The following is a 14,630-nucleotide window of genomic DNA, read 5'->3' as shown; positions in this document are numbered from 1 at the left end:
CAGATATTCAGCATATTTACCTGAAATTGAGTTTGCACTTTTTTTTTTAAGACAGGTGATGCAAAATCAGCACAAACGTTTGTAGTCCGTGAACTTGAGCCATATTCTCTCAGTGTAAATAAAAATGACACACACACTCTTTCCTCTAGTTGCTTGAAAGGCAAACACACTTTTCCCCAGGCAGAGGCTCCAGTGCCCACAAGAAGGTTGTCAGAAAAGATCCCAACTGGAAGCCTAGAGTGTTGTGTGATTCGCTCGTTTAACATGCATGAAATTGTTGCCTCTTCCTCCAGACTCAGGATAACATGGTTATCTCAATTCTAGGAGGGGAAGATTAAAAAGCCATAAAGAGGGAAAGATAAATAACTTTTGAAAGCCAAAACCTGCCACATTGCATGGAGTGAAGCAGAGTAGAAAGCGCAGGTACTGGAGAGAGTGAACAGCACTGTTTTTGTTTCTGTTTTTTGTTTTTTGGGGATGAGCCTGTGGCCCAGGCTGGAGTGCAGTGGCACGATCTCAGCTCATTGCAACCTCTGCCTCCCAGGTCCAGCAGTTCTTGGCCTCAGCCTCCTGAGTAGCTGGGATTACAGGCACCTGCCGCCACACCAGCTGATTTTTGTGTTTTTAGAAAAGACGGGGTTTCACCATGTTGGCCAGCCTGGTCTGGAGCTCCTGACCTGGTGATCCACCCGCCTTGGCCTCCCAAAGTGCTGGGATTACAGGCGTGAGCCACAGCACCTGTACTGAACAGCACTTTTTTAGACCACAAAGAAGGCAACAAATGGAGTCCATTTTACATACTGCACATGAGGGCATTGGGGAGGATTAATTAGTTAATGTTTGGCAAGCTGAGTTTGGAAGACAAGTTATGCAGAAGTGCTATTGTCAGTTATTACTGTTATTAATTAACAGGGTGAATGGCAAACGAAAACAAGCCTCAGGGTGTGCTTTCATTTCTTAACGCCATATGCCATGTCTCTTGCAGGAGTGATTCGGGAAAGTTACCTCAAAGGCCACGACCAGCTGGTTCCGGTCACCCTCTTGGCCATTGCAGTCATCCTGGCTTTCGTCATGGGGGCGGTCTTCTCGGGCATCATCGTCTACTGCGTCTGCGATCACCGGCGCAAAGACGTGGCTGTGGTGCAGCGAAAAGAGAAGGAGCTCACCCACTCGCGCCGGGGCTCCATGAGCAGCGTCACCAAGCTCAGTGGCCTCTTTGGGGACACCCAATCCAAAGACCCGAAGCCAGAGGCCATCCTCACGCCACTCATGCACAACGGCAAGCTCACCACTCCCGGCAACACGGCCAAGATGCTCATTAAGGCAGACCAGCACCACCTGGACCTGACGGCCCTGCCCACCCCAGAGTCTACCCCAACGCTGCAGCAGAAGCGGAAGCCCAGCCGCGGCAGCCGCGAGTGGGAGAGGAACCAGAACCTCATCAATGCCTGCACAAAGGACATGCCCCCCATGGGCTCCCCTGTGATTCCCACGGACCTGCCCCTGCGGGCCTCCCCCAGCCACATCCCCAGCGTGGTGGTCCTGCCCATCACGCAGCAGGGCTACCAGCATGAGTACGTGGACCAGCCCAAAATGAGCGAGGTGGCCCAGATGGCGCTGGAGGACCAGGCCGCCACCCTGGAGTATAAGACCATCAAGGAACATCTCAGCAGCAAGAGTCCCAACCATGGGGTGAACCTTGTGGAGAACCTGGACAGCCTGCCCCCCAAAGTTCCACAGCGGGAGGCCTCCCTGGGCCCCCCGGGAGCCTCCCTGTCTCAGACCGGCCTGAGCAAGCGGCTGGAAATGCACCACTCCTCTTCCTACGGGGTTGACTATAAGAGGAGCTACCCTACGAACTCCCTCACGAGAAGCCACCAGGCCACTACTCTCAAAAGAAACAATACTAACTCCTCCAATTCCTCTCACCTCTCCAGAAACCAGAGCTTTGGCAGGGGAGACAACCCACCGCCCGCCCCGCAGAGGGTGGACTCCATCCAGGTGCACAGCTCCCAGCCATCTGGCCAGGCCGTGACTGTCTCGAGGCAGCCCAGCCTCAACGCCTACAACTCACTGACGAGGTCGGGGCTGAAGCGTACACCCTCGCTAAAGCCGGATGTACCCCCCAAACCTTCCTTTGCTCCCCTTTCCACATCCATGAAGCCCAATGATGCGTGTACATAATCCCGGGGGAGGGGGTCAGGTGTCGAACCAGCAGGCAAGGCGAGGGGCCCGCTCAGCTCAGCAAGGTTCTCAATTGCCTCGAGTAGCCACCAGACCAAGATGGCCCGCGGCAGAGCCGAGGACGCTGGGTCCTCCTCTCTGGGACACAGGGGTACTCACGAAAATTGGGCCGCGTGGTTTGGTGAAGGTTTGCAACGGCGGGGACTCACCTCCATTCTCTTCCTTCACTCTCCTCCACACCCTACCACAGGTCGGACCCACAAAAGACTTCAGTTATCATCACAAACATGAGCCAAAAGCACATACCCACCGCATCCCCCATACACACACACACACACACGTGCACAAACACGCGTGCGCACACACACACACATAGAGGTGAACAGAAACTGAAACATTTCGTCCATAACTGCACGGGACGTGGCCACACTGGGTTAGCGTTCCAACCTGCAAAACACAAATACATTTTTTAAAATCATGAAAATTTAAAAAGACAAAAAAAAAAAGAAATCATTGATAATTCTAACTCAGACTTTTAACAATGGCAGAAGTTTACTATGCGCAAATACTGTGAAATGCCCGCCAGTGTTACAGCTTTCTGTTATAGCAGATAAATGCCATGTTGGGCAACTATGTCATAGATTTCTGCTCCTCCTCTCTTTTAATGAAATAACGTGACCGTTAACGCAAGTAACTCTTTATTTATTGTTCACCTTTTTTTTCCTTAAGGAAAGGACTCTTCCAAATACTATCCTACGAACAACTCTTCAGAAAGCCCATTGAAAGTTAAACATTTAACGTGAAATCCATTAACTGGAATAATTGAGTTTCTTTATTTTTACAATAAATTCACTGAGTAAAGAAGTTGGAGCTGGAATTCTGAGCTTTGTGTTTGGACTGTCTGGTCTGTAGCTGAAGGAAAAAGTTAGGAGGGGGATATTTATTTAAATCTCAGTTCATATGCTGGTCAGGTTGCTGACCTATAAACATACAAAAAAATTAATTCATGTCAAAGTCTTTCCAGATCCTAATTTCTAAAGCAATCAGGAGAGAAGCTTTTAGAATGGCACGTCATATCCCATTGGTGCCAACACGGCTTTGTCCGTGGTTCTGACTTTCTGTGAAGGCACCAGCTTGCAATACGCCATCTCATTTCACCTTGCATGTGAGACAGCAAACAAAATCCACAAATGGTGTGAAGTAATTAATATGCTGGCTGCTACCTTGCATAAATTAATGATTTGATCACACGGGTTTTTCGTGAGGTTACATCTGTGAATATAGCCTGTTTTCCACATGTAAATTTGTGCCTTACACCTTGAGTTCTGTAGACTTGTAAACTGTCGTTATGATCAACTTTTCCCCCTTTTGAAATAAGTGCAGATATTTATTTAACCCTCCCTTCCCCCCGTCCCCACTCCAGTCCTCTGGAAGATTAGAGTCAAGCAGATGGAAGAATGCAGTGGTGATAGCTGTCATGCCACAGCCTGGGAACGCTGGGCGGCACCACACCCTCCGATTCACACTGCCTTCTAGTCGTGCCAACTCGAACCACCCTTTGGCTGTGCTGCAAGCATGGGCCCCAGTGTTGTGGGTGGCACATCCCTTTTCTTCCTCCAGAGCTCCCTGCTTCCCTTAGATTATTTCAATATGGTGATATCCTTATTGGCCAGCAGAAAAGGGACTAACGTCCCAGTATTTTGCTGTGTTCACTGGCTGGAGAGCAGGCTGTGTGCGGTTGGGCAGACACCTGGGAGGGGTCTCCAAGCCATGTGTACAGCACACACATGCAGTGCACACAAAGAAATGAAATGGAAATAGATGCAGGCAGGCTGGTCCCTGCTGTGATTAATGAGTAACTCAAAGTACAAGGCGGACCACAATGGATGCTGCAAAAACATTGGGGCAAAAGATTTTTTGTTTTATTTTTTATTTTTTTACCCTTTTGTTGTTATTGTTTTTAGGGGGTGGGAGGTGGTGTGTGTGTGTTTCTCCCCTTGGTTTTCATTTGCTCAAGCACACAAAAGGGACTTTTGTTTACTCTATCATGAACAAAGGAACTGTCCACATACTGTAAACCATGAGCAGTGTTGTTGGGTGTTTTAAAACAGTTAAACAGTATATTTGGTGGTCTCTTTTGTCTGTTTTTATTTCCAGTTGGATCTTCTGGGTTTAGTTTTGCCTTTAAAAACAATTCAAAATAAAGACTGGCAATGACAGTTTCAAGTTGTATAGTGAAAAAGTGGAGCTTCCGTAATCAGTGTGGTTGGCTTCAGACCTGAGTACTTAGCTGAGGGTGAGTGAGACCCCTTTGTTCCAAAAGTCCATTGCAGTTTTGCTGTTGTTTAGGGTAGATTTTTGTTGTTGTTTTTACTTTTTTTGGGGGGGGGCTTTTGTAATGGAATCCATGTTCACATCCTGTGAACTCTGTCCCCTGAAACCCTGAAGTCTTTTCTAGAAATTGAAATATTGTTTTCTTCCTTGAATTTTCTTTAGAAATGCAGAAACTAGGAAGGCGATGGGTCTGTATCACCCTGCCCCCTTCTTTCCCTTGCTTGACTCCCAAGAGTATGGCAGTGAAGCACCCATCATTGCCATGAGCGGCTGTCTTGTCCTGTGTTTGTGGGCATCGCTGCCTCAGCTGTTAAGGAGACCTGTGTCAAAACTTATATCCACATTCCTACACCCCCACAATGCATCACTTCTGGTATTAACCCTAAAATGCCCACATGTACTGAGCTGGTCTTCTGCATTTAAGTATTTCTCCCCCTTTTTTTTTCCCCACTGTGTGTGGGGGGAGGGTCCATAAACCCGAGTGTGCCTTTGCTTTCCACCCTTGCTAGACACTGGTAGATGCAACAAACTCAGATTTATATTTGTTGTAAAGTTGTAAAAATATTGTGATGTCACCAATTTTCCTTCCATCTCCACATCCCCTAACTTCTGATTCACAACTTAATGTATGTTGTAAAAAAGGAAAGAAAAATAAAGAAAAGCAAAAAAGGGAAAAAAGAAAAAAAGCAAGGAAGAGGCTCTTTATTACTTAAAAGTAATAAAACCAGACTGTTCTACATTATCTTTTGTGTCCTGAATGCTTTTATTTATCTCCTAATTTTTCCTTTTTTAGCGGCTCTCCTCCCTGTTCTTTGTGGGGATGATTCTACTCTTTCCTCCATTTCTATCTGGCTTCCAAAGCATAAATAACAGTATAGTTTGATGTATTTGTTTGCAGTGTCCACACCCAGCCACCCGCACCCAATTATTGATGTGTTTCTATGCTTGAACCCAGCCTGAAGCAGGATTTTAGCAGAAGCCACCAGTAATTAAAAGGCAGAGCACACATTGGCTCCCTCTATTCATTTTATGCATTTTCTTTTTATGGGCTTGTTCATCATCAAACATTTATGGTAGGCTTGATAGTTTAAGAGATCAAGGCTAGGATTTTAGTATGTAGGGTCCACTAAAAATAGATCCTTGCACAGATGTGACTTCAGTCTTTTTACATATTAATAAGGTGGAGGGGGCTGGATTTTACTCCTTGTTAGCATTTATCTTTTATAACCCAGAAGACATGGTTGGAGGTATACTGGGACATAGCACTTGATTTTTCTTCTGCAGAAGAGCATTATGAACTGTCTAGATGAGGTTTTCCTCTAGGGTTGTTTTTAAAACAATTATTTAAATAGGTCTTCAGATACAGTATTTTACTTTTAACCTTCTGAATTTTTTTTTTTATGATATTTTAAGCCAGTTGAGTATGAGAAGCTGCAGGTTGATGCCTCAGTTCATACCTATAGTGGCCCAGTTACCTTTGGATTGCCATTTCCAATTGTGTTTCTTGAATCGCATCCATAGCACCTGGTTCTGTTAGGCACGAAGTTGACTAGAATGTAGTTTCTACCTCCTTATTTGCAAAGAGAGACCGACATGAGCCTTCTAGTTGCCATTTGGATGTAAGAACAAAGTACTGAGGAAGCTCCCCAGAGGTTAGGGTCACAATATTTGCACTAGTTCTTAAGGAATGAATTCTCTGAACAACTAGACCAGACAGAGGGGACATCCTTTGCAAAGGCAGCAGGTATGCTCTTTGAGAAACAAAAGGTTCAGCATGCCTTGTGCAGGGTCTGGGAGACATTTGGCAGGGTAAGTTTGGGAAAATGGGGGGTTAGAGACAGGCCAGGAGGGACCTGGTTCCCATGTGCTAGAATTTTAGCTGAAGCAGTGGAGTGCTCCCCTGCTTTGGAGTAAATAAAGCAACAGACACGCATTTGTGCTTGGGAAAGCTACCTGGCCATGATGTGGGAAGTGGACTGGCCCAAAGAGGGACTGCAGGCCAGCTGGGCAGTGTGCCAGATGGCATGCCAAGTGGGTAAGAACACAATTGAAAACCCTACATCCAATTTCAGATTCTTTAGGACAGACTCATCTCTGTGATCATCCCTTTTTGCCAGAAAGAACTTCCACTGTATGTAATTGGCAGGTTAGCCCTGCCCAGTTATACCCAAATGTCTTATCTAGAACTGGCAGAATGGCCAACATCTAGCAAGACACTTTCATTTTAAAAATAAGGGAAGCTGAGGTCCGCTGAGTGAAAGGATTTGCTCATGCTCCAAAATTGGTGGTAGAGCAGCTATTCCGAAGACAAATTCATGGTCTCTTTTCCCCATTCATTCAGATCAGTACAGCAGTACTAGCTAGAAAGACTTGATCCCGCTCACCCTTCTAGACAGCATTCCCATCTTTCTCAGTCATCCTTTCTTACAGGAAGCCCTTCACACACACCCACGCTTCACCAGCTGGGCTTCCTCGATACCCTCAGCTAACCAAAGCAAGCAGGCTGGAAAGAAGCATGGATCACAGGGGTTTGAAGCATACAGTCCTTGCAGTGCAGCCTGATACTTTGGTGGCTTTTGCTGCAGTCAGCTTTGTTCTGGGCTGCTGAAGACGTGAAAGAGGCTGAACAGGTGTAGCTAGTATTTTAGCTGGGCCCCCCGGATATCCCTGCTCAGACACAAAAACTGCCTCAGACAACCCAGATTTTTCATTGTGTTTGCTTGCTAGCTTGAATGCTACAAGGTTGAAGGTTTCTGCAGTGTTTTTTAGACTGTTGATTCAAAGCAGTGGCTATCCTGATGCAGCTACCAGACTAGGTGTTTCAAGGGATCAGAGATGACATCTTAGACCTGAATGTTTTCCTAAGGGCCATGTCAGGTAAACACAAACTGGTCTCATTGCTCAGCCTTGTAATTTGGCAGAAGCCAAATAAGATGCTCCTGAACCCCAGCACCTAGGTTTTACTGCCTGAACAAAAGCTCTTTCAACAAAAAGTCATTCAGCAAGTAAAAGTGTTAGAAAAGCACCTCTAATTTCAGACAGTGGTACATTTTGTTTGAGGGGGAGGGGTGAGGGGAATTTAAAAGAACGCTTTGGTAACAAAATAACATGATTAAGAGCATAATCCTTTTCCTGGCTCAGCCCTTGTGACAGCTGGGTGCTTGGACTCAGTAACCCTTAGAAACCCACATCTCTCCCTTGTCTTAAAACCAGGTGGTGACGTGTCTCTTGTAGAGAAGTGGGAACGAAGGGCTCACATTTATTGATTAGGACTGCCAGACAGATGGGGATCTTCAATATTCCATTTAGAGTATTGCGTGTCCCTCACTCTAACCCCCCCAGGGATGCCTGGTGGTAAGGGGCAGTTGACCTCTACAGAGGGTTAGGGCTGAACTGATGTGCATTAAATGCAGTTGGCAGGGAAATGTGCAGATGTCCCTCTAGCAAATGGAAATGAAATTTGAGCAAATCAAGAGAGGCAGCTGAATGGTGGGGGGGGGTCCCATTCCCCTCTGCAAACATATCTATGCACACATGTGCATGCACAAATGTCACGGGGCTTTTCCCTCTTGGTGTCTAGCATCAAAAAATGTCACAGAGGTTGGAACTCATATCTACTGACAGTGGTCCTTCTGGGGGGGGGCTTTCCACCCTTTCTCTGGTAAAACATGGGTTCCACCTAAGCACTTTTTGGTCAAAGGTAAGTGTCATAAACTATAATTTAAGAAATGGGACCCAGGACATCTGCAGAGGAGACAGGACACAGGTCCCTGCCAGCCCATTGACACTGGCTGAGGCAGCTAACAAGTTTTTCATTCTTCCTAATCACCTTCAGATAGAAGACTCTCTTGAGAATCATCAACATCATCCCCAAAGCAAGTCATCCGTCCTGCTAACAGCTGAATAATGGTCCAAATAAGGCAAAGCTAATGAAGGGGGAAAGCTGGTAACCATGAAATCAGAAGCACTTTTCATTGATGGATTTCAACAGAAAAAAAATAAAACAGATGAGGGTGACATTGGATAAAATATCAAATGCCAGAACGCCAACATGAAAGAAACTCATGCAGATTCCCAGGGGTTTCCTGGGATGAGAAAGACGATGAAAAACCATTTCATAAGCCAACCGCTCTCTTTTTGTCCTTTCGTGACAACTCCCTTACCACACACATTAAGGGGTGCGGAGAAAGTGGGCTGCTCTTAGCAAAACTTCATATCAGTTCTCTGGCGTGAATACTGAACATTTTGCCCATCTAGTGCCATGTCAAAGCAGAAGTGTGAATTTCAGTAATATGGCTAAGGTTTATGTAATAAAAAATGAAAAGTAGAAGGGGACCCTCCATCCCACAGAGAGGGCCAGGGCTTCAATGTCAACAACGACATTTTGTATTTGTAGCACTTTATAGTTTGCAGACATACTCTGTCCATTCTATTACTTAATCCTAATAACAGCCTAGTGGGGTGGGCAGCATGCATATGACTGTCCCCACTTCAAAGAAATGGCGCTTTGGAGGCAAGGGATCTATTGAGCACTGATTAACATAAAAATGTAGTCATATTTCACAAGCCTGTGTGTCGACATTACCCACCTCAGCTCCCTTCGGGACACATTAGGTTACACAATTACTCTGCTTCACTGAAGGGGAAGAGCCTCCTACAGCATTTCCCAGGAGAGACAGTTACAACAATAAAGTCCCCAAAATAAAGGCTAGGAGCACACATTCTATTTTGAGAGCATTATGCTCTAATACTTTTCCATCATTAAAGAACACATCTCTTCCTTCCTGCGTCTGCAGAGCCCTGATGCCAGCGGTGTTATTAGGAACTGTCAGCAAAGCAGGAAAAGAGGGAGCTGGAGCCCAACTCAGGATCTCCCTTCTGGGGATGCACCCTGCCACTTCAGGGGCTGCAACACCAACTGCCTCCATGAAAGAAAAAGGATGAAAGTCTCAACTTTTGTAGCTGCTTCATCCTGCCCAGGCCAGAGAGATCACACACACACACACACACAAGCCTTTAAGAAGCTTACAAGAAACCCAGGATGGATCAAAAGCAGAGAAGAAGAAATGCCCTGTATCTAGAAGGTTGAAGAACTTGTCCAGTCTTCCTGTCACAGAACACAAAGGGAAAGTTAGTTTGAAAGTAAGAGGCACGTAAGAAATATCCACTGTTGTCATTTCACTTCAGCTCTGTGGTCCCTTTGGCACCATGGGTACCAACACAACCATCTGACTTTACCTCTGATGTCAAAGATTGAATGATTTGGTTGAGTAGCTAGAAAAATCTTCCAGTAGGAGACAGAAGGCAGAGCTCAGCTCCACTTAGGGACCTGTCTTCCTTCTCCATGTGGCTACCCCTCATCCCATGTTGCTACTGCCACAGACAAGCCTTCCTTGAGTTAATGAGCTATAAGTGCACGTGGCATGAGAGAGGCAGCACCATCTTTTCTGGTGTGAGTGCCCAGCCTTCCTCCTGCCCTTGGGGCAGCATTGCCTGGCTGGTCATCACATAGACCTATGCCACAGCACTCTGAATAAGCCAGCATCTTCCACTCACCCCTCTGACAGATGACCTCAGACAGATTCCACTCAGGAGGATGAGAAAATGGGCATTCTTCTTAGCACCCTCGCTGTTCTCTATGTGTTTGCTTGTTGCTGTTTGTTTGTGAGACAATTGAAGCCCTGTTTGCAGTAAACAAAGCCTTTCCTCAGAACACAAATATGCTTTTTAGTGATTAGGGAGGCTTGGTTGCAATCAACTATGGCAGCTTGGTATCAAACATATATGTAATTCCAACTGTCTTGCAATGATATTTAGTTAATTATATACTCAATAAAGGTAGCAACTCTGGAAACAATTAATTTTCCCCGATCAGAAGAGTCAGAGTTCATGGCCAGTCAACTTTGGAAATGAAATTATATATTCGAAAGCGGTGTGGATTCCAAATGGTTCTTAAGACCTGCCTCCTCTTTCTGGAGACAAGATACGTGTGTGTGTCTGTGTATATGTGTGTGTGTGGGTGTGGTGTGAAACAAAGTTGTCTCTTGAAGACTGACGTAGGTGTTGGCTGATCTGAATTCTTATTGGTGTTTAATTTTATTTAAAAACCAAAGATTTATTCCCCTCATTTCCAGGGTGAAGAGAAGGCCTGTGATCACATTTCATGCTTCGGGAGAAAAGATAATGTGTTAGACTTCTATGTATGAATAGAAACAGGTAAATAGTCATATTTCCTTCTGACTTTGTAATTTAAACAGTGTAAGTCAGTAGGGAAGGGCTGTAATTGAAGCCAAAGTAAGTGAGGTGAAAATTACTAGGTGTTGGAGCATCTGCATCTTATTTTAATTAGGTGACTGTAATAGCAAGATCAAAGACTTTTCCTTGTCACTCAATCTGTTGGGCTTTCTAATCGAGAAACCAAAGAGATTGTTTTGTCTTCAGAAAAGTGTTACCTAAAACAATCCTCTCTAATTACCTAGGCAGAGCAGCAGACTGATGTGGCTCAGGGAGAAGGTGTTGTGAGGCCAAGGTACTCCAAGACCAGCCCTACAAAGGCCAGCCTCTAAAGCCCTTAGGGACAGTGATTCTTAATTTGGCAGCTTGGAGTTTTCCCTTCCCACAAGGCAAAATAGCTTAGAAGAAAACGAGTCACATCATGAGTCTTGTGGGCCTGGGCTCTAGTCTGAGTTAGCCTCATCATTTGTGGGTCACCGTTTGGGGCAGTCATTCAAATTCTTGACACCTCATTTTCCTCATCTGTAAAATAACTCAATGATGCCTGCCCTGCCTACCTCACAGGAGGGTGTAAAAGTCAAATGAGGTGAATGTTCCACTGGTCATGGCAAAATGGGATATGTCCCTCTTCTCCAACGTGCTATACAAAATGAGATCCCAGCACTCTAAATCTTCAAATTAAATGACTTTGAGTTCCCATCCTGCTGATAATGAAAATATCTTTTTTCTCTTCCGTAAATACTCCTTATCTGTCAACAAAAGCAGCCAGAGGGACCTAGTTAAACAAAAGCCCTGCCTGCCCTGATAAAGAGTTCTGGCTGCTATTCTCGGGTGAAGCCATCTCAGCCACGTGATGCCCACATCAAGGCCTGCGGGGCTCCACACACTGTAATGCTGTCGTCCTTGTCCACGGTGTCATCCTTGTCCATGCCCAGATGAAGAGTCTGGGGAGAACTGGTTATGCTCTTGATGCAGGGCAGGCGAGCCCCAATGTGGAGCTTAGCCCAAGAGGGTTCTTGGCTTTGCCCAGGAAAGATTTCAAGAGCGAGCCAGAGGTGGAAGCAAACAACGTGATTGAAGAGGCAGTGTTACAGCTCCATGACTGGTCCTGTAGAGCAGGGCTACCTCTTAGGCAGAGAGTAGCAGCTCAGGGGTTTCCCGTCATATTTATATCCACTTGTAATTGCATGCAAATTAAGGGGTGGTTTATGCAGAAATTTCTAGGGCAGGGTTAGTCACTTTGAGGTCATTGGCTCATTGCCATGGAAAGGGGAGGTCACTCTAGGTGTTGCCATAGCAATGATAAATCGACATGGCTCACCGGTGGGCATGTCTGATTGAAAGCTGCTTTTGCTCAGGCTCTGTTTCAGCTAGTCGTCCATCTGATCCCATGCTAAGCCCCCACCTCTGGCGCGGAGTTTTGCCTCCTACCTCACTCTCACTGACTTCTGCCTCCCTTACCACCTGGTGATCTTTCTGACTGCTCAGGCCAAACTCTTGCCTCAAGGTAGGACATTGAGGCCTGGAGAATGAGGCTCACCAGGCACTGCAGGGAACACAATTATAAACCCTCCCTGTGTTTGGTCCATGAGGCTTACACTCATGGACATCAGTGCATGATACCTGCTGGCCTTGGCTTGCCTGTCTGCCTTGGTGCCATGCTCTTTGAACTGGTACACTCACAACCATTTTCCCTAAGCACGCCTGTGGTGGTGCCCTATCCAGGCCCAAAGGGTTTCCATTCTCAGCTACAGGTGGCCTGGATAGAAGTAGCAGTTATTCAGTCCAAGCTTATCCTTGTCTCTTGCTCCAAGAGTTTGTGACATTGTTTACAAGGAAAAAGCTCTACCTTATTTCAACTATAAAGCATTAGACCAAATATGTGATGGTCATTATTATACTCCTCATGGTGCTGAAAGATCTAGTTCAACACCCACCTTTGAAAGAAAATAAAACAAGATATAAGAGGTTGCTCAACTGCACACTGCTCATTTGTGGCAGGCCTAGGGGTAAAAAGCAAGTGTCCCAATTTCTAATTAATTGCAAGAGATCATACTCTATTAAAGTACAGACTTCTAAATTGTAATCCTAGAATGTGGAGGCTGAAAAAAAAGGTAGAAATTGATTTCACTCTCATGTAGAAGCCCAGAAGCACATGGTCCAGGACTCTGGGGAATCTCTTCAGTCTTCAGCAAGTAGCTTCCATCTTCACGTTCAAGCAGCCCTTCTAATTGTGCCAATTTCTTAGTCAATAGAAAGGCCAAAGAGAGAGTGGGTGCAAGAGCATGCCGAGTCATTTTAAAGGGTAACCCCAGTGGTTGCATGGAGCATTTAGCTCACACCCCATGGGCAGGAACATAATCCCAGGGCCACATTGAGCAGCAAGGCAGGCTGCAAAATGTAGACTGCAGGGCCTTGTGCTCTTCTGAAATTCAGAAGTGTGCATTATTTTTGTAAACAAGGGAGATGAAAGAATTAAATGTAAGGTCTGAAACTATAAAATTTCTAGAAGAAAACATAGGGAAAACATTCCTTGACATTAGTTTGTCGATAATTTTTCTGATAAGAAAGTAGCAGCATGGACCAGATGTGGTGGCTCATGCTTGTAATCCCAGAACTTTGGGAGGCCGAGGTGGGTGGATCACATGAGGCCAGCAGTTCAAGACCAGCCTGGCCAACATGGTGAAACGCTATCGCTACTAAAAACACAATAACTTAGCCAGATGTAGTGGCACACTCCTGTAATTCTAGCTACTTGGGTTGCTGAGGCAGGAGAATCACGCTAGCCTGAGATGTGGAGATTGCAGCAAGCTGAGATTACAGCACTGCACTCCAGCCTGGGTGACAAAGTGAAACCCTGTCTCAAAAAAAAAAAGAAAAGAAAAGGAAGTAACAAACCAAGGAACAAAAGCAAAATTAGACAAGTGTGACTACATCAAACTGAAAACCTTCCGCACAGCAAAGGAAACATTCAGCAGAATGAAAAGGCAGTCTAAGGAATGGGAGAAAATATTTGCAAACCATATACCGATAAGGGTTTAATATCCAAAATATACAGGGAATTCACCAACTCATTAGCAAAAAAAAAAAAAAAAAAAAAACAAAAAAAAAAAAAAAAAAAAAAAAAAAAAAAAAAAGCCCTGGTTAAAAATTGGGTAAAGGACACAAGTATACATTTTTCAAAGAAGACATACTGTCAACAGGCATATTAAATACTGCTAAACATCACTAATCATCAGAGAAATGCAAGTCAAAACCACAATGAGATATGGGCTCCCACCTGTTAAGATGGCCATTATGAAAAAGACAAGACATAACAAGTGTTGGTGAGGGTGTAGAAAAAGGAACCCTTGTACCCTGTTGGTGGAACTGTAAATTAATACAGCCATTATGGAAAACTATATGGAGGTTCCTCAAAAGTTAAAAATGTAAGTACCATATGACCCAGCAATCTCACTGCTGGGTAAACATTCAAAGGAAATGAAATCAACATGATGAAGCACTACCTGCCCCCACCCCACCGCCCCATGTTCATTGCAGCAACATTCACACTAGCCAAGATCTGGATACAAACTAAGTGTCCGTTAATGGATAAAAACACATTTTGGTATATATATACAACTGAATGCTATTCAGCCATAAAGAAGAAGGATATCCTGTCACTTGCGACAACATGGGTGAAACTTGCAGGACACTATACTAAGTGAAATAAATTAGACACAGAAAGTTAAATACTGCATGACCTCACTTAGATGTAGACTTTAATATAGTTGAACTCAGAGAAGCAGAGAGTAGAATGGTGGTTGCCAGGAGCTGACAAGGTAGGGGAAATGGGGAAATGTTGGTCAAAGGGTGCAAATGTTCAATTACAAGATGAC

At 45.1% G+C, this 14,630-nt stretch overlaps 1 protein-coding gene across 4 annotated transcripts in view; it reads left to right on the top strand.

Moving 5' to 3' along the window:
- Nucleotides 1-5,260, top strand: part of SEMA6A (semaphorin 6A) — a 132,771-nt gene extending 127,511 nt beyond the window's left edge. For 2 of the 4 annotated variants that reach the window (XM_017502046.2, XM_017502047.2), the window contains exon 18: nt 986-5,260. In XM_017502046.2, coding sequence (XP_017357535.1) covers nt 986-2,184 — 1,199 coding nt within the window. In that variant the 3' untranslated portion in view covers nt 2,185-5,260. The remainder of the gene's footprint in view (nt 1-985) is intronic. The other 2 variants (XM_017502045.2, XM_017502044.2) reach the window with 2 other exon arrangements.
- Nucleotides 5,261-14,630: the final 9,370 nt, after the last annotated feature.

Source organism: Cebus imitator, unplaced genomic scaffold, assembly GCF_001604975.1.
Source record: "Cebus imitator isolate Cc_AM_T3 unplaced genomic scaffold, Cebus_imitator-1.0 Scaffold288, whole genome shotgun sequence".
NCBI lineage: Eukaryota > Metazoa > Chordata > Mammalia > Primates > Cebidae > Cebus > Cebus imitator.
This window is presented reverse-complemented; position numbering and strand designations above follow the sequence as displayed.